The 19,820-nt window shown below is 36.2% G+C and overlaps 1 protein-coding gene across 3 annotated transcripts; it reads left to right on the top strand.

The window, feature by feature from the left end:
* Positions 1 to 275: 275 nt before the first annotated feature.
* LOC113226521 (general odorant-binding protein 83a-like) lies at positions 276 to 16,582 on the top strand. Of its 3 annotated transcripts, XR_003310115.1 has the most exons (7): positions 276 to 331; positions 443 to 518; positions 600 to 655; positions 750 to 785; positions 3,362 to 3,541; positions 15,481 to 15,599; positions 15,827 to 15,855. XR_003310115.1 is itself a non-coding variant. In XM_026459169.1 (6 exons), the coding sequence occupies exons 1-6, from the start codon at positions 278 to 280 to the stop codon at positions 16,412 to 16,414; spliced, it is 444 nt and encodes a 147-aa protein (XP_026314954.1). In that variant the 5' UTR covers positions 276 to 277; the 3' UTR covers positions 16,415 to 16,582. The 3 variants fall into 3 exon arrangements, 2 of the variants coding, with proteins under 2 accessions (XP_026314954.1, XP_026314955.1); XM_026459169.1 differs by lacking the exons at positions 15,481 to 15,599; positions 15,827 to 15,855 and adding an exon at positions 16,373 to 16,582; XM_026459170.1 differs by lacking the exons at positions 15,481 to 15,599; positions 15,827 to 15,855 and having other exon boundaries at positions 3,362 to 3,562.
* The last annotated feature ends 3,238 nt before the right edge of the window (positions 16,583 to 19,820 follow it).

Here is a 19,820-nt window from a genome sequence, read left to right as displayed (position 1 = left end):
ATCTAGAATAGTAACTGTCTTCTGCGACTCTACAATATTGCGATACTGTCTCTATAATTAAACAGAGCGATAATTCGTATGGCTTTGTCGAATAACTAGATATTACCAGAGACGCTGCCACGCAGAACGTCTTTAACACCGTCATGAATGAGTTAAACGTTTAATTCATGTATGGGGACGCGTAATTACACAGCGTAGCTAACATGCGAAGCGATGCTAGGTGTTAATTTGTGCACGGGATATAAGTGCGAAGCTGCTGGATCGTTACTAGAAAGCGATGGAGCGATTGTGTGGGTTGCTCGTGTGTTTCGTGTCGCTCACTCTAGCTGAGGTGAGTTACGATCGACAAATTACCGAATTCGAATACCGAAATGTTCTAGTATATCTGTAAGTTAAATTCAGAATCCGTTCTGTGAAATTCAATGTTGATTTCCATTCGCAGTTTCCTACAAAGGAATTTGTGGAGCAAATACGCCCGACAGTCGAAAAATGTGAAGGGAGCACCGGAGTTGACAAAGGTAATTGAAACCTTATTATATAGCAATTATCTAGGAACAGATACGAATATTTAGGTAATTATCTCTTTGTTTGATTGCCAGGTCTCGTTGAACAATTCAGTCGAGGCGAAAGTATGCCTGATGACCCTAAATTAAAGGTGATTGTAAAATCGATGCTCTTTCATCATAATTGAAAAATGAAATCTAAATGGCCTCTTTACTAGATCCAACTATTTTTTCAAATTGTTTCAGTGCTATATGAAGTGCATATTCTTGGAATTAGATGTGGTAAGCATTAAGTAGCACCTATTCCGCCATTTTTTTTGTTTTTTCTTTGTATTATTAATAATTAGAGATGATTGTAGATTTCGTTTCGCAGATATGTTTATAAGTCAATTTCGCTAAAAATTATATATTATATTATTAATTAAGGTCAGGAGGGCAGTATTATATGTAACAATGGCACTTTCATGTCTTTGCGTGACACATGAATCTAATAATACTTATAGCTAATTTCAAATTCGATTTGCATATGAAAAGTTTATTTAATTAATTTTTTGAATTGATATTTATTTTTTTGTGAAATTACTCCACTACTTTGTTATAATTAAATACAAAGATTGAACACTCAGAAAAAAAAAAGTCCTTTGATCCGGCCGGATTCGAACCGACGTCTCCTAGCAAACCGTACCAGACGCTATGCCAACTAAGCCACGGAACGAACCAGTCTTTATACTAATAATTATAACAAACTAGTGGAGTAATTCCATAAAAAATTTAATATCAATTCAATAAAAATTTCATTAGAATTAATAGCGACATCTTTAGCCAAGACTGGTAGCTGTAAAGGTATCTAAGTGGGTGACGAAATACTTTCACAGATTTGTCATAGATGGCACTACGGCTAAAAGTCGCAGAAAACCAGATACAAAGACCCGACAACAAGCACACAGAAAAATTCGTGAGGTCTGCTGGTTCGTTCCGTGCATTGACCTGTTTCGTGGCTTAGTTGACATAGCGTCTGGCACGGTTAGTTAGGAGACGTCGGTTCGTGTCCGGCCGGATAGAAGGATTTTATGTGAGTGTTCTAAATTTGTATTAATAATTATATTTATTTAAATTGTATAATTTTCCTAAAATAATGATTTATATATGTATTTGCGTATAGGTAAAATATTATAAAACCTCAACAAGCGTTTACAGTAATCTATTGACTGAAATTTCGATAGTTGTATACAAATTAATAAAGGTGACTGTACCTACCTATGATTGATTGACTGAGACTCGTCCAACAGGTGTTTTTTTCCTATAAATTGAGAGACAGATATCTAAGAACGCGCGCTGTACAGTCCGTGATCGAAGAATTGATTAGATTAAAAGATATTACGCAAAGTGTACTTGGATGCACCTATCTTTCTGTCATCGAAGATACTTTAAACACTAATAGTCTTATTGAAGCGTCCCACACCTCTCTACTCAATCAACGTTGCATGCTATCTAAGTACTTACTACAATTTTTTACTTGTTTTTTTTTTTGTGCAATACAGTAATTTCATACCTACTTTAAACCGACTACAGGCCCATCTCAATGTTTACTACTACGAAGTATTACTTACTATTTAAGAACAATAGACTTTTTTATAATATACATTCATACGTAAGATTTTTTTTATGGCATCAAGTCAACACCAGCAAAACAAAACTGCCTCCGTGGCCGAACGGCTACCATGCTGGACTACCACGCAGAGGTCCTGGGTTCGATTCCCGGGCCGGGAGAAATATTCGTACGGCCTTCATTTATTTTTCTCGTGAGTTTGGGTGTAATTTATGGTTGTCTACCTATGCGTGTGTCATATAGGCATAGGCGATACAGGGCTTTCCTAGTGCGGGGCTATGAGTGTGTGTATTATTTATTAGTATTATTTTTTAATTCATTAAGACAATGCTAACTTAAAAATCGCTAATTGCTCTAACTTTTTCATTTTTAAACGTAGCCCGTAATAATGTTTTTTTGGTACAAGTTATTCAAAGTGGAAAATATATATACATATAATTGAGGCTATTATTAGCACAAAAGTGGTCAATTTTATTTCTACAAAATTACTTGATAATAAACTACATAAGTATTTCATATTTGGATGCTATTTTCATGTAAGGATAAAAAATATATTTTTTTTTTATCTATGAAAATAGCAATGTACTTTCGTATCATTTAAAGTAATATTATAACAAAATTGACGTGGGCTACTACTTTTGCGCTGATAGCCTCAATAGTTACTTTTTGTATTATTTTCTTAATTTTAAATGTAATTTAAATTAGTTCAATAATTTGGCATCGAAAACGCAAAATCGACAAAACTCGAGTTAGTGCAGTTTTAATTACTGGTGTGGAGTGATGGGACGAACAAATCGTGCACCTGGTAAGAGACACGACCACCTATGACAGTTGCAGTGCCACTCAAAGCTTTAAATCGCAAAGATCTGAACGGCATTGCCACTGCCCCTCAACCCAGATATTCTTCTTACCGTATCGATGGCATCCTTACTATTACCTAATGCTAGCCAACGCGGTGAAAGGATTTGTCAATTGGCATAAGGAACTAGCTGATTGTTGCCCAGGGTGCCCCAAACGGACAGGTAAGGCATAAAAGTTGACAAATCCCAAAGCGCTGTAATTTAACTAACACCCTTAACCCTTCAAAACCGGAACGTTACTGTTTGGCGGCAGAAACTATGTACTCATAATTACATATTTATTGCTATTATTTGGGTAGTACATCTCTGAACGCACTCTTTGACAACGAGCTCTACTGCTTCTAGGAATACTGTAAACATCTGTCATGTAGTATTTTTCCGAAACGCAGCTGGATCCACAAACGGGGTACTTCAAATTCCAAAAGATGCTGAACATGCTTCCCGAAGAGATGAAGAGCATAGCGTATGATATGGGCAAGAACTGCGTGCATTTCAAGGGAGAAGAAGGCACCGATATGTGTCAAGAATCTTACGATGTCCATAGTTGTTGGCAGAGAGCGGATCCTCAGGTATTAAACCACTTTTATTAGAGTCAAGTCCAAAAATCTTTATTTCATAGGTAAGCCACTACACTTAAAATCGTCATATTGATTAAACTCTACTGCTCATTCGTAAAGCCGATCTTTAAGATGAATGAGCAAGAAAATCTAGGGGTTGCTCTTTGTAAATAAATTGTTTGTACACATTTATCTATTAATTAATTTATTTATTTTCAAAAAGCACACCAAAAGCATGTGTATTAATACATTTAAAGATCTTAAGACTAAGAAGAACAAAATCCGATACACAAGCCAGTTATAGGTGTACACAACATTCAATACTAACAATCAGAAGCCTAGTAAAATAATACATGAATATTAGATAATAATAGAGACAATCAAAATCCATCAATAAATTAAAAATTAAAGAAAATTAATTAAAAAGAATTAAAAGAATAGACAATCACACAATTAATTAATTGGGTACCCTCGCAAACATGTATTTTAAAATGGTGGATTTGTACTTCGCAAGGGAATCAAATACATACATAAAATACATAAAAGGAAAAAAAGGCGAGTTGTCTTGTGAAAGCCGGTTGTACAGACTCCAAGTGCTGAGAGTGCACCATATATCCGGGGTTCCAAACCACAGCAGCATATTCGAGTTGACTACGAACTAGGGTATGAAATAAAATTATTTTGGTTTTGCTACATAATGATCGCGAATTTCTTTTAACAAAACCTAACATTTGAGCTGCCTTCTTAGTAACGTAGTTGATATGTGGTGTAAATTTCAGTTTACTGTCTAGGATGATACCCAAATCTCTTACTTTACATAATTCTTCCAAAAGTCGACCATTGACATAGTACTGTGACCTGGGGCGTAGCTTAGGTTGCGTAGCGAGAGGTACTTTATAAATATAAACTGGGATAATCTTCAAAACTTGATATTTATTGTACTTTTTTACATGTCACTTACGGATGCTATTTCTAGATCTGCCAAGATGTTCTTTTTTCTATCCTATTTTTTTAAACACATTCTAAATACAAAACTATATTCACTCAGCCAGTAGTTCTACTCATAGAGTAGAGCCTAGACTACATCCCTCTTCCTCACAACTGAAGGGGTGAACATCCCTAGCTGGTGCCCTACCTAAGAAAGGCAACTTACATAAGTGGTCAGCCTTTACTATAGGCTAGCCACACACTGCTCGGAAGCTACTACCTTACCAACAAGTAAACCACTGAGGAGGCTATGGCTTTAGTCTGCCAAAAACCTATCTAACAGGACAGACCATGACCACATCCTAATCAAATAATTCAAAATATAATTAGTCGTTAGCTATCCTAGCTCTTTAGGTAACCTATCTAAACTCTTTATTTCAGCTACCCTAGCTTGGCTGAATGTTCCTAACAAATCCTTAAACATCACTACTAGAACTTCCTAAATGCATCACTAAACTATCTTCAACGTGCACGCTGTTACGACGACGACACAGGCTTGAGCACCCATCGGGCGATCACTGGGTAACATCAATATTGATCTCCCAGCTGCCCTAGTCCTCATCCTGCAGCTATCCACGTTCCATCAGCTTTTCTCACTTTCTTTAAACAAACCAGCACAAACACACAAATAACCTTACCAACGACATTTTCCTAACATACATATGATATGAGGGTATACCATATGAAGGATTCCTAATAATTAAATAAATATATTTTCCTTGAATGCAGACAGTTCTTGTTCATCTGGGAGGGTGACCACGAACTATGCACACACACTGGACAATATATCCATAAAAAAAAGTAAGTTATATCCATCCAATCCAAATCGGTAGTCCATCTTCTCCTCCCGTCCTTTCAAGTCTGCATTTGCCGGAAAATAACAACTTCCCTCAAAATATTCATCACAAAGTCATCATGGTTCCATATGAAATATAAATATAAAAGAACAAATATAAAAGATTAAATAACCCAGTAGAAACTAAAAACATTAAATTACCTCCTATAGAATGTTTTCATTCTATTCACATGAACTAGATCCTGCCTACCCGATCTATTCCTATTTACACCTACTTTTCTCACAGTATAATTGACCCTACTCAACCGATCTACTACCCTATACGGCCCTTTAAACAATCTAGCTAATTTTAGCTAACTTCTGTTGGAAACTCTCCTAGGATAATATAACATCACCAACCAGGGGGGTTGATATACAACTACTTTTGCTTTCTTATCATAATTTCGCTTCTGTTTTATCTGCGCCCTCACTATTCGTTCCTTAACCACATCGATCAACGCTGCTTGTTTTGCAATCTTATCTTGCAAGTTCTCCGCAACATTGACATAATTAATCTCCGATTCTATATCTGACGCACATAAGGATTGTCTACCGAACAAAACCATATATGGTGACACTCCGGTACTGCTATATTTACTAGAATTGCATGCGAAACACACCAATGGTAACATGCTACACCAATTCCTTTGTTAGCCTCCTATATATTTCGCTAACATTCCCAACAGCGTCCTATTAAATCTCTCACACAAACCATTGCACTTCGCATTGAATGCCGTAGTATGCACCATAATCACTCCAAAATCTCGCGCTGTCTCCTCTACCAAATGAGAAGTAAACACCGACCCTCTATCACTTAAAATTTCTTTTACTCCGCCGTACCTACAAAATACCTCCGACACCAAAAAATCACATATTGTTTCCGCTGTCACCTTGGTTACTGCCCTGCACACCACATACTTCGACAAATATTCGATACTCTCAATTATATATTTATTACCTTTATCCGAAAGATTAAACGGCCCTAAAATATCAATCCCCACATGCTCGAAAATACCATTCACGAGAATAGAAATTAATGGTGAAATCGTTTTATTGATATTACGCTCCTGACACAACTGACAACTCTTGACATACGATTCAATCTTTCTTTCAGCATTTACCATAAAATACCTCTGTCTAAACCTTGAAAAAGTTTTAAACAAACCAAAATGTCCGCCCGTCCAGGCACTGTCATGGAGTTCCTTCATACATTCCGAAAATTCAGACGGAACGACCAGTAAATCAACTATATTTTGATTCAAACGACACTTCTTACATTGGATTCCGTTCTGCAAAAAGAAGCCTCGATAATTATCACCAACACCCGAACGAATGCAATTAATAATATTTCTACAAAATCCATCCGCCTCCTGTTTACTCTGGACATCATTCGCTCGCAAAACATACAATTTTAACTCATCCCTCTGCTCTGGTACACGTTCCACTTTCGACTCTACATCCTCCAGCAACGGATTCCTACTCAAGAAATCTGCAACAACATTATCTTTACCCTTACAATAAACAATGTCGAAATCTCAACCTTGAATCGATAACGCCCATCTGGTTAGTCTTCCACTCATATCTCTCTTACTTTTTAACCACACAAGTGCCCGATGATCTGTAACTATCTGAAAACGAAGTCCCCATAAATAACTTTTAAAATAATTCAACGCCCATATAAGTACTAAACATTCCTTCTCGGTGACAGAATATTTCTTTTCTGCTTCACTTAACTTTCTCGAGGTATAAGCTATAGGTTTCATCTCTCTCATTCCCTGCATTAAACAACATCCAATTGCATATCCACTGCTGTCCACATACAACTGCGTCACCTGTTCATTATTTGACGAGTAATGTCCCAAAACATGCGCTTTACAAATTCGATCTTTTAACACTTCAAATGCCTCCTGGGCTTCATTCGTCCAAACAAACACCTTGTCCTTTTTCGTCAAATTCGTGATGGGAAGTGCCAATCTAGCAAAATTATCAATAAACTTTCGATAATAAGAGAACAATCCTAAAACCACTCTCACTTCTTTCAGACTACATGGAGGATTTATGTCCTTCATCGCCGCAACTTTCTTACTGTCCGGTCCAATTCCCTCGGCCGACACTTTATGTCCCGAAACAGTCACCTTCTGAAAACCGAAACGACACTTAGATGGTTTTAAAGTCAAATGCGCATTTCGCAATCGAATCAAAACTTCCTTTAATGCATTTTTAAATTCTTCAAACGTACTTGCATACACCAATATATTATCCACATAAACTATCACATTACGATACTTCATTCCCGCCAATACCTTATCCATCGCCCTTTGAAACACCGCTTGACTCGTTTTCAAGCCAAAAGATAACACATTGAACTCATATAGCCCGGTATGTGTAACAAAGGCAGTTTTTTCGTTCCCTTTTCCTAAACCTAACTGCCAATACCCAGAGTTCATATCTAAATCTGCAAAATACTTTGCACCCTGTAAACACTTAACAAATCATCTACTCTCGGAATAGTGTATGAATTGTTTTAAATTTTTTTATTCAAAGCAATATAATCAATACAAAATCTCAGCGGCCCTTCTGGTTTATCCACCAAAACTACCGATGAAGCATATGGACTTTTCTATTCCTGAATTATCCCAAACTTCAACATTTCTTCTACTTGTTCCTCAATAATTTGTCTCTGTCTGAGTGATTATAACACCCTAGTTCGCTTGGCGCTAAAGAAAATGTATCACGGAATTGTAGTAATAACCGATTCAATTCATCACGCCTTTTCTCCTGTAATGAATTATCAATATCAAATTCTATTTTTTTTTTATACTCGAGACATGAAACATGTGGTCACAATTCGCATCTAACAAATTAACGAAATATAAATATTCGGACTTGTTTAACGAAAAGTTTTTATGACTTTTTAAAATTGGCTCGATAAAACAATTCTTTTTTCTTGACATGACATCAGAGACAGAATTGAAAAGAATTTCAACACCATCCTTTAAGGTTATCTTCGAGGCCAAAAAATCAATTACAGCACTATTTACCGTCAGGAAGTCCTGTCCCAAAATAAGGAGCTCATCACCATCATCTACAACAAGCAGCTTTGATAGATATTTGTTTCCCTGTATTACCAACGAAACATTGGTGGATGCTTGCACAATTACTCGCGTTCCACCAACTGTACGCAAAGGAAAATTCGGCGTTTTTTCAATCTGCAAATGCAATTTATCTGCAAACAATTGTGAGATTATTGAAACAGAAGCACCAGTATCCACAAAGGCCTCGCAATCTATATATTTTTATACAAATGGTAATAAAGGGTGCCTTATCTACATTACACTTATCAAGTACACACAAATTTTGTTCCAATCACGCCGGTTTCGCATTCCACGTCCGACCACCCCGGCTATCTATCGGCGTGGCGGTGCGTTTGGGTGATCGCCTCTTGAGTAAGCAGCTGCGCCTTGATAAAATCGACGTTGGGAACCCGTCGAAGAACCACTTCCTTGTGCATGTGAATATACATGCCGAGGTCTCCAGTTGTACCTTCCGCGTGGCGTATTTCCGGATTTTGGCGTATTTGGATATTGGCGTGTGACCGGAGTTTGTGGCGTTTGATAATCTGAATAAGCAGTGATGGATCCACCAACGGGTGAGGGATCTCCCTGTGCTTGCCAAGACTGAGAATATTCCTTTGAAATACACACCGGTAATTCTATACTCTGTGTTCTAAGTTTGATTGTCGATTAAATACGTCTTCCATCTGTATAATCGTTTTTCTCAACTCGTCTTTAGATGCGAACAACTTGCTAGCAAGCACCCACTGATAGCTGGGAGCTAAAGATTTTAGGAAATGTTTTATAAATTTCACATCGTCCTGTATCTTTGCTTTTGTCGCCAAACTATCCAGATTATAAAAATAGTTTACGAGCGGCTCATTAGGCATCTGCCGCCTGTAGTAAAACTCTTGAGCATAATCGACCTGCGAGGGGAACTGCTCTTTTAACTTTTGCGCAATGATATAATAGATGGCATATGAAGAAAAATGGGTTTTATAGCACTGCAATGCTGGCCCTTCCAGATACGTCGCGATTACATGTTTTTTGCCCATCTGACCAGTTATTTATCACGCTAATTGCCTCAAACTGGCCCAGAAACTCCTCCATATCATTTAGGCCCGAAAATTTCTGTGCCGGTGTGTGATCCACTGTATAGTTTTTTTTAATTTGCCCCTATTCACTACGAAGCGCACAAAAACACAATAACAATTTCTAATAAAAAGTAAAAATATATATTACGACGTTATGTACGCTTTTCTGGAGGTTTTCCGTAAAAACATATAAAAAAAAATCCAACGGAGTTTTCTTCATTGGAATGTTTCCATTTTATATACCACATGTAAGGCAAACTCCACCATTTGTAACCTGAGGCGTAGCTTAGGTTGCGTATCTAGAGGTACTTTATAAATATAAACTGGGATAATCTTCAAAAGTTGATATTTATTGTACTTTTTTACATGTTCACTTACGGAGGCATTTTCTAGATCTGCCAAGATGTTCTTTTTTTATCTTATTTTTTTAAACACATTCTAAATACAAAACTATATTCACTCAGCCAGTAGCTCTACTCATAGAGTAGAGCCTAGACTACAGTACGCCGAAGGAATAGCATTCAACTTTCTGGTATAGCGAACGAATGAACATTGTCCCGAATTAAGTTCCATTACGTTAGACTTAGACCACATTTCAATCCTGCCCAAGTCTTTTTGAATCAATGCTATATCCAGACTGGATTCCACTTTTTTATAAATTTTTAAATCATCGGCAAAGAGAGCGTACCTGCAGTGCTGTACACAAGAGGTGATATCGTTTATATAGGAAATAAACAGTAGCGGTCCCAGATTAGAGCCCTGCGGTACACCCGATTGTGCAAGGTATACATTAGACTCGAAACCTTATATGACGACTGACTGATATCTTTCCGATTCGTATGTACGAAGCCATTCCAATAGACATCCGTTTACGCCAAAAGCTTCCAATTTTTGTAAAAGTAAATAATGATTAACTTTGTCGAACGCGCTGCTAAAGTCGGTATATACAGTATCCACTTGGTTGTCATTATGAATCTCATGGGCCAAATCAGTCACAAAATTGACTAAATTAGTTTGAATAAACCGTCCTTTTCTGAAGCCGTGTTGGTGCGGTGTAATATATTTATCTACTTGTTGTGCGACTATTGGACACACCAGTGACTCCCAATAGCTTGGATGGACAGGACAAAATTGCGACTGGTCTATAGTTTCTAACACTGTGTGGATCACCTTTTTTGAAAATTGGAACAAATCTAGCTTTTTTCCACTCAATGGGGAATGTACCGTTAGCTAGAGAGTGATTGAATATAATCGTCAAGGGAAAAGCCAATCCTGCTGCAGTGCGTTTGAAGAACAATGGAGGTATTTGATCACGACAGAATGGAGAAATGTGTAGCAAAACGATTCGTTATATCGTATCCATTTTCAGCCGATACGTTATTAAGACACATACTAGATGGAATTGAGATATTACTCTTCCGTTTATTGTTTACAAATTGCCAAAAGGCCTTGCAATTTCCAGATATTTTATCTTCATTGTTCGTTTATAATTCAGATAGCAAGTATTTAAATATCTGTTGCATCGATTGCGAATAAGGTCGAACTCAATTCTGTCACGAGGGTTGTTAAATTTTCTGTGTCGAAGTCTAAGTTTTTCTTTTTCTCTCAACAATTTAATTAGTAATACGGTAAACCACCAAGGATGCTTCCCCTCTCTTATTTTAAATTTTGGTACATGCCGTTCAATCAGACCTCGTATTATTTTGTAGAAAATAGGAACCATCTGGTCTGTTGTGCTGCGCTCAATAAACTCAGAACGCCAGTCAATATTTTCAAGTTCCCCAGCAACAACATCATAGTCCACCCTAAAAAAGTTATAATTAATGTATGGTTTACTACGCAATAAGGAAACATTAGCGTTATCGATCATGTACAAAATTGGAGGGTGATGCAGATCTTGTTTGCTAAGTAGGTCAAGTGGAAAAATAATCTTACCAAGAGATACAGTACTCAATACTAAATCTAAGATCCTGTCGTTTTTGTCACGAATATCGTTAAATTCATAGAGACTGTTAACGTACATAAAGTTGATCAATGCATTTTCCATATCACTGTGGTAATTAGAAGGCCGCAAATGACAAGCGTCTGCTGTATCTGTCCATTCAATATTGCCAAGATTCATATCTCCTAATATAACAACATCCACCACCAAATCCATAACATTACTGGCATTATCGAAAAAACAATGAATGGTCCGATGGAACAATGAATCCACTTTAGGTGGAGAAGGTATGTACACAGCACATATAATAAGTTTTCTTGAAATACCGTTAAGATTAACATTAATTGACACCCAAATATCTTCGCATTCACTTTCGTATTGTAATAATCTATAAGAATGTAATTCACGAGATACTGCTACCAGAACACCCCCTCCGTCCAACTTAGAACGTTTGCCAGTTACCAGGCCTTCTCGTCAACAACGTACCTAGAGTCAAACAATTCACTATTAAATATATTCGAATTAAGCCAGGTTTCGGTAAAAACGATTACATCTTATGAGCATTGCAAAATGTTGCTGTACAAATTATTGGTTTTGGTTCTTAAACCATGAGTATTCTGATAATAAAAAGTAACCATCTTATAAGTGTGAAACACCACAACACTGACAAACAAACAGAAAAATGAATACACTAGACAATCATTTTGTTGCTATCGAATTAGATAGCATCAGTTGTCAGTGTAAGTCACGAATTAGTAACGCCTGACCCGTTTCTTCTTTTCTTACGTATACTCGTCCATTTCGAACCCAAATAAAAGTGTAAGACATCTCTCTGGCTTTCTTTCTAGCTGCGGCGTGTAAAAACTTATTATTTACTTACTTATAATTATTACTGGTGGGCGTTAAATGTTCAGCTACAAATAATGGAGCATTGTTCCCTGCCAAACCGAGGTGATGCGATCCCAGTTTGTTTTCTCGGTTGTTTTTATTAAAATTATGAACCGCAGCTAACAATAATCCAACATCCCGTTGGCGAGGGCTTCGCACCTTGGCGATGATCGTGCGAGGTCGCTTATCTTCTTTGTTCATCTTTGCAACACGTGTAACTTGCGAGTAGATAAGTTCCTGACTGTGGAATGTAAACTTGTGTTTTCACTTTGGAGCCTGTCGATGATCTTGGTACTTTCCTCTTGAAGTAGTTTCAGACTTTCGTGCTGGTCATTTAAGATAGACAACGAGTTATGAAATTCTGAGATTTGTGTCGTTATCTCCCTCAATCTTTGTGTTACGACATCGAAAACTACACGCTCAATTGTTTTTGTCATGTCCTCCTTAAAAGTTGCCAAAATATCGCGCAATGCGCCCGCAGTAACCGGCGCCTCACTCTTTGACTGGGTAGGTTTATACCCATGAACAAGAGCACCGTCAACCATGGGCATTGTGGTAGCCATCACAGCGACTGGACGGGTTTGCCCACGAACTGGTGTGTTGTCGTTTTTCGGGCGCCGTGTGACGCTGCTACAAGTAGGACATATCACGGTGCGTTCCAGATCGGACTGGTTGTCTTTGTATTCGGCGGAAGTTATGTTTAGGCACAGATAGTGTTAAAAACTTTCGCAACAGGAGCAACTTATCTGTTCTCCTACCTTTATATTTTTGTTGCAAGCCAAACACTATATTTTCTTGTGGTTTTAACAAAAAAACACGAAAAAAAAAGAACAAAAACAACAAAAAGAAAAAAATGTTAGCAGGGGATCGAACCCGGGTCCCCACGCAGAGTGACCAGTGTGTGAACAAACTGTCGGCGAATTTTGCGCACTCAAAATGTGGTCGAATGACGTGGAGTAGGCAAAACTCGAAATCTATAGTTCGCTAATGACCGGTCAAAGTCAATTTCGCTTCTAAAACGGCACTTTAACGGTCCAATTTAATAGTTTTTACAAATTTAAGAGTACTGCACTTCACTTAGTTCACTACAGAGTATTATAGTTACTTCAGGGATGAGATAAGCTATCGAAACATATAAGTTTCGTCCCTGGGAATCGACTTTTTGCGCACTTTTTAAATTTAAAAACAAAGAACACTCTAACGCACGTTAGTTTTAGATAAATCGTATGTTTGTCTGTTATCTATCATTTACAATATTTATTTCAAGCATCAAAGACCGAGACTACTTGCAAGAGCTAAACGGGCCACTACCACGAATTTTCGTCATCCAAGTACACAGAAGCTGTATAAATAACCTTTAGTATAAAGTTTTTGTTTCACTATAGTTTTAATTAAATCTCGTAAATTGCAAATTTTGAATAGCAACCGGAATCTTAGTTTAATTGAAAAGCCATATTACTAAATTGAAGACGACGTGTCAGGTAAACGTATGTGGAAAGACGACATGGCTTTAGATTCCAGAAAATTTGATTCAAAGTGTATTTATTGCATAGCATTGAAGTTTCTTTGAAAAGAGCAACCCCTAAAGTTTCTTGCTCGTTCTTCTCAAGGAAGTCGGCAGTGAATGAGCAGTAACTTAAAAAATGACGTCTTCAACTGTAAATTTATTTTACCTATAGAATAAGTCATTTTTTACATTGACTCTTATTATAGAAGCGTGTACATTGCACCTTAAATGAATTTGTGACTTTGTGAAGACGGCTGTCAAGAAGGGGTAGTTTATTTTCATTCCAAGAGTCCACGAACCCCTTTGTAATATAATAATAGACATACACTACCTTTTGCAAACCCACAGCGGACAAGTAAACTTCACATTCCATTATAAAAATATCTCAAAAGTACCACTACGTTATTTTGCATACGTACCTACAACTTTATTACAACCTCGTTAATTAAAGACGAGTAACCTTTGATTATCAAGTAGATACGTAAATACAAGCTTTCCGTTTCTAATTATGTACGAGTTAGACTGAGCAGGAAGCCAATTTTCTTAATCACCCCCTTGTAGACCCACTACTTTCAAGAATATTAATTTTGAAGCACCTCACTGGAAGTTAATTTTGAACCCATGTTATTATTAACATTTTAGAAAAGCGCTAATTATAATCATCGTCATCAACCCATTTAATTAGTCCCACTGCCGGGCGCTACGTCCCACCGTTGTGAAACTTCTTCGAAATACAGGTTTCAACACGATGTTTTCTTTAACAGAAAAGCTTATTGTCTAAATTTAGAATATTTATTCCGAAAACCTCAGAGGTGCGAGTCCGGATTAGAACCCGGTCCTCTCCTTGAGAAGTGGTAGGTCAAACCATAAGGCTACCACCGCTTTATAAGTTTAAGGGTCGTATATCAGAACTCTACTTAATGCTCAAGTCAGGACTTGAGTATGATTTAAAGCACTAGAAATCATATCGAGTTCTTAGGTTTTCGCGATTGTTACACATAGGAAATGTAACTATTTTTCCGGATTTAAATCGTAAACTATTTTTCCGGAGTCAACCGTGACCATGGGACCTGTAAAGGGCCCGAAACGTCGGTTTGTTTGAAAAAACAAATATACGATTTAAATCCGGAAAAATAGTTTCATTTCCTACTAAAAATGATACTCAAGTCCTTGTCATTAGGGTCGTATTTCCAGGGCTTGAAATCATAGTCAAGTCCTGACTTGAGCGTTAAGTAGAGTTCTGGAATACGACCCTAAGTGCTAATTAAATCTCGTGCGTAATACTTTAAAATGTTCTCTTTGTTTCAAATAAGGACAAGCGCTTACGATCGAATATTATATATTATTTTCAATTATGAAACGCTTTCACTTTCAATAAAGTAACAAAAGCTGGCGGCAATATTGGTAGGTCAATAGCGGCAATGCATTCAATGGTCGGAAAAAAGTAATTTAATATAATTGCCCTTCGATTTTTAATTTTCCCTAAATTTTCCATCGGTTTATAAAAAACATTTCTGATACTTAAATTATTCGTTTTATTCATTGCTTTCCATTTCACATGTTTTTTTTAAGAAAATGAAGAATATTGTTTAAAAAAATTGTAGTCGTCATTACGTAATAATGGTGTTTGACATTTTTGTTTCAGCATTATTTCCTGTTCTAATGGGCAGATGCAAATAAAAGTTAATTTTGTTCCAAATAACATAACAACTTCTTTAATAAAAGTTATTAAGTAGAAGCTTATTCATTTTATTTATCAAATACCATTGACTTACAATTATATGGACGTCGGGTCCGCGCTAAAAAGTGTCCGCACTTGTAAGGCGCTAAAATCGTATACAGAGCGCGACACTCCGCTTTAGTCTTCATTTGTTCTACGGACAGCGCGATACTGCGATGACATAACAATTTAAATTTCGAATAGGTTGACTTGGGACATTTTTTTCGTGGTTTTTGTATTAGACCCGTCGTCCATTTATTTGTAAGTCAATGTCAAATACTAATAAAATTTCACTTAACAATATATTACCTAAATAAAAAACTTTTTTATTATTTTCCCTTAAAGAGGTTTGGGTCAGTGACAGTTAATATATAATATCACCTGTTTATAATATCGCCTCCAGAGCTCTGTTGCTCTGGAGGCGATATTCGAAAAGATGTGTGACGGTGTGACCTCCTTACATCGTCATCCCACCTTTTTGTATCGCATCTCTCCATTCGTATCGTATCGCTTTTTTTCTTCTGCTAATATTTAAATTCAAAATTTTCAATTGTTCCATTTTACCTCGCATTGATTTTGTTTCTTTCCATCATCACTCTCTACCCGATGGCGGTAGCGAACGTATCTCTACTTATCTTTTTGAACCGTTTACTAGCTATATATATACAGTTTATATTTTAAAGATTATAACATATTTTTTAAAACCAAATAAATACCTATAAACTGGACTTTTAACGTTTGATTTGCTAAACCTACTAAGTAAGATGTATGGAGGCTGCGGAGGCTGCGGAGGCTACTACTACATTCCATCCAACAGGACCTAACGCCACCAGCACCAGCAGCGCCTCTACAGATGTAGCAGCACCAAGTAGAAATGTACGTTAAAACGAAAAGCATTTTAAAAAGTTTGGTTTTTATTGTGCTTATCATTTTAAACATAAGTGTCGCCATCTATGTATTCTAAAGAAATTAATTCGTCAATGTGAATAATAATGTTATAAACAATTATAATTTTGATACCTTCCCCCACTTTTATTTCTTTTTTTCTTTATTGTTATTTTACTTGCATTTTAAATAGCAAGAATTTAGTTAATATTACAAATAGTCACGTTAGTGTAATTATTAATATTATTTTTTGTTTGCATTCTTGTTTATTGTTATTGTTTTTTTATTTGTGTTTCGTTTCTAACTTTTAATTTATTTACCGAGATGGTGAATGGTGTACGGTTAAACCAAAAATGTTTTTTTGCTACACCGTTAGCAGCCTAGATTTAAGTTTTTCTTTTTGTACCTGTTTCTTAATAAAATAAATAAATATAATATTATTCCTTATAAATAATAATAAAACTCGTGTTTTACAAATAAACATTCTTATGCTATAACATTTACTGGCCTACTCTCGCTTTTTATTGTCGACACACTGTTACAAGGTTCTTTTTAACGTAAAGTCCATACGCTTAAACGCTTTTTAAGCTTCCAAACTAAAAAGCGTAGGTGAAAATTTTTTAGAAAAGTACGTTTAAAATTAGTAAGCAGTTTTTTCCGTCTGTACCTAGCTTAGAGGATGGACAAAAATGTACCTAGTAACAAGATCCATCAATGTTTAGCTTGATATGCTGCCGTCCGTATCGTAAAATCATCGTTAGCGACGTCTGATGGTTTTTTGACTAGCGCATGGCGGCATGAAATCGGCACGGTATATGTTTTTCAGACGTTAAAAAACGCCACAACAAATCAACCTCAATTCGTTTTCAATATTATTTATATTTTTTACATAAAAGTTATAATAGTGTTCTATGCAGTTTGACAATCCAACAGCACCATCATTCATGCGCCATCTAGCGGGGAAAATAGTCAATGTGCCTCCTCATTTCAAGCTAGTATAAATACGACGTACGCAGACTGGATATTTATTTTAAAAAATTTAAAGCGATACCTACATTTTTTGAGGTTATCTGAAAAACGACTCTTGTATGGCCTACATTTATTTCTGGGGGTAGCATGTGGTTGTCATGTCATGAATGAATTATACTTTATTGCACTTAAAATTATTTAAGTGCAATAAAGTATAATTCATTCATTCATTCATTGTGGTTGCATAAGCCAATATTCAGAAACCGTTACTATGGCTTTTCTTAATAACCACAACGCGTAGTGGTGGAATATCATGAAAGTCACAACGCGAATTTCATGATTAGCCACAATGCGTTCTAGCTATTTTTACGTAAGGTGCACTTTTAGTTTCCGGAATGAATAAGAAAAAAATACTATAAATGGTCAGAAATGAATTTATTGTTTCTCAAAATATTCTCCGTTAGCGTTAATGCACTTTTTCATACGAATGAACCAATTCTAAAAACATTCACATAATGAATCCAATCACAGCCTTTCCAGTTACACTCTGTTGAGTCGTATTCCAGAACTCTACTCAATGCTCAAGTCAGGACTTGAATATTGCAGTGAGCACTGAAAATCATACTCAAGTCCTTGCCATTAGGGTCGTATTTCCAGTGCTTCAAATCATACTCAAGTCTGCTCAAGTCCTGACTTGAGTATTGAGTAGAGTTCTGGAATACGACCCTATATTTCCTTTGCAACTAGATTTTCGCTGAAAGAAATTTTATACTAATTGCAATGTAATATCTGTGGAGGCTCGATGGAAATAGAATGACCACTGGTTTCAAAAATCTTAGCAGACTTGTGCTATCTAATATCATGCAATAATATAATGTAATACTTATCACTCATCTCATCATTTTGGAGAATTAAGCATCACTCATTGTTATGAGTGATGCCTGAGCCTTATTTTTATTGACGTACGTTATTTCAGTTACATTAAAAAGGTTACATAAATCCTTTTAATCATGAATGCTATATTGTTATGTCTGCGTTACTTAAAAATTGTAATTCGTTAAATCTATATGCTTCTAGTTTACGCATATCGGTCGCAGAGAATACTAAATAATTTAGGTTTCTGTGGTCGCAACATATCACATTGTTACAGCAGTGCACCACAGACATATATCTAGGTAAACGCCGCAAGTGTGCGTACTTCGCATGCCCAAAGTAAGTGAAATTCACTTACTTGCCGCTGCTACACTTCAGAACGCGCTCGACCGTTAAACGCCAAAAATGCATAATTGTGCCATTATAAACTGCATAAGCACCATAACTGTGGGTAAACGAATAAACAGGGACGTTTCCTTCCAGTGGCAAGTGATTTTGTAATTAGAAGATGCATAATTTATTTTAAAAACAATTATTTTGGTTTTATATGGATTTCGAGAAAACATATATGCAACCGAGTGCATGCCTCATGATTTGTAATACATTGCGGCTTTTACTTGGTGCGATATATTTGTGGTCCTTAATACGCCATGAAAATCGAACGAACGTATTTTGAATAATGCATTCAGTTTCGTGGTACGGCCGCTTGTACATTTCTTTGGCCAAATTTAACATTTAGTGATACGTTAGGCAACACTGTTCTAAATTCTGATCGATTTTGAAAACAAAGGGACGAAAATTATTACCTTAGCAATATTATAAAAATATTCTATAACTCTCTGTTATAACGTATAGTAACGTTTCGTTTTTTTTTTCAGTTTTGTAGTATCTGTAGTTTCGATAATTTTTGCAGCACGTTGTTTCGAATGTCCGAATATAGTGAACAAATAATTACATACGTCGCCGGATATGTAGTACGAGTAATACAAAACAATATATAATGCAAAGAATTAACAGTGCGCTGTCTTTACAAAAACCTGGAGTTGGTTATACGTATGAGTTCACTGCTTTCGGGGACGAAAGTGGTCTAGTTTATCCCACGTAAGATGCTATCCAAATATACAGAGTAGCAGAGTTAGAAATCCGATCAATAATAAACAAATCACAAAAATTTCACGCGAGGCCGTCATTAAGTAAACCTCTTCTGATTAATAAGGTGTTACCATATTTTGTCAGTAGTAACATTTTGATTTGTCTTGCCATTCATCAATTTGATCAATTACCAGCAGAAAACTATCTAGAAAAATTAATTAAGGCAGTCGCAAGTTCATATATCGACGTGCGTTTTCATTATTTAAGTTAATCAAAAAGATCTATTACAAAAATATGTTATATAATAAACTCATTTTATTGGAACGACAATAATTTTAATATTTGAAATGTGTACGAATAAATCGTACGTGTCTGTTATTAATTTAAGGTCGTAAACATTATGCTTCCTTTACAATAAATTTAGTGTACATCACGCACTCAGCGGA

This window comes from Hyposmocoma kahamanoa, unplaced genomic scaffold (genome assembly GCF_003589595.1).
Source record: "Hyposmocoma kahamanoa isolate Upper Pololo Valley unplaced genomic scaffold, ASM358959v1 192, whole genome shotgun sequence".
NCBI classification, from domain to species: Eukaryota; Metazoa; Arthropoda; class Insecta; order Lepidoptera; family Cosmopterigidae; genus Hyposmocoma; species Hyposmocoma kahamanoa.
This window is presented reverse-complemented; position numbering and strand designations above follow the sequence as displayed.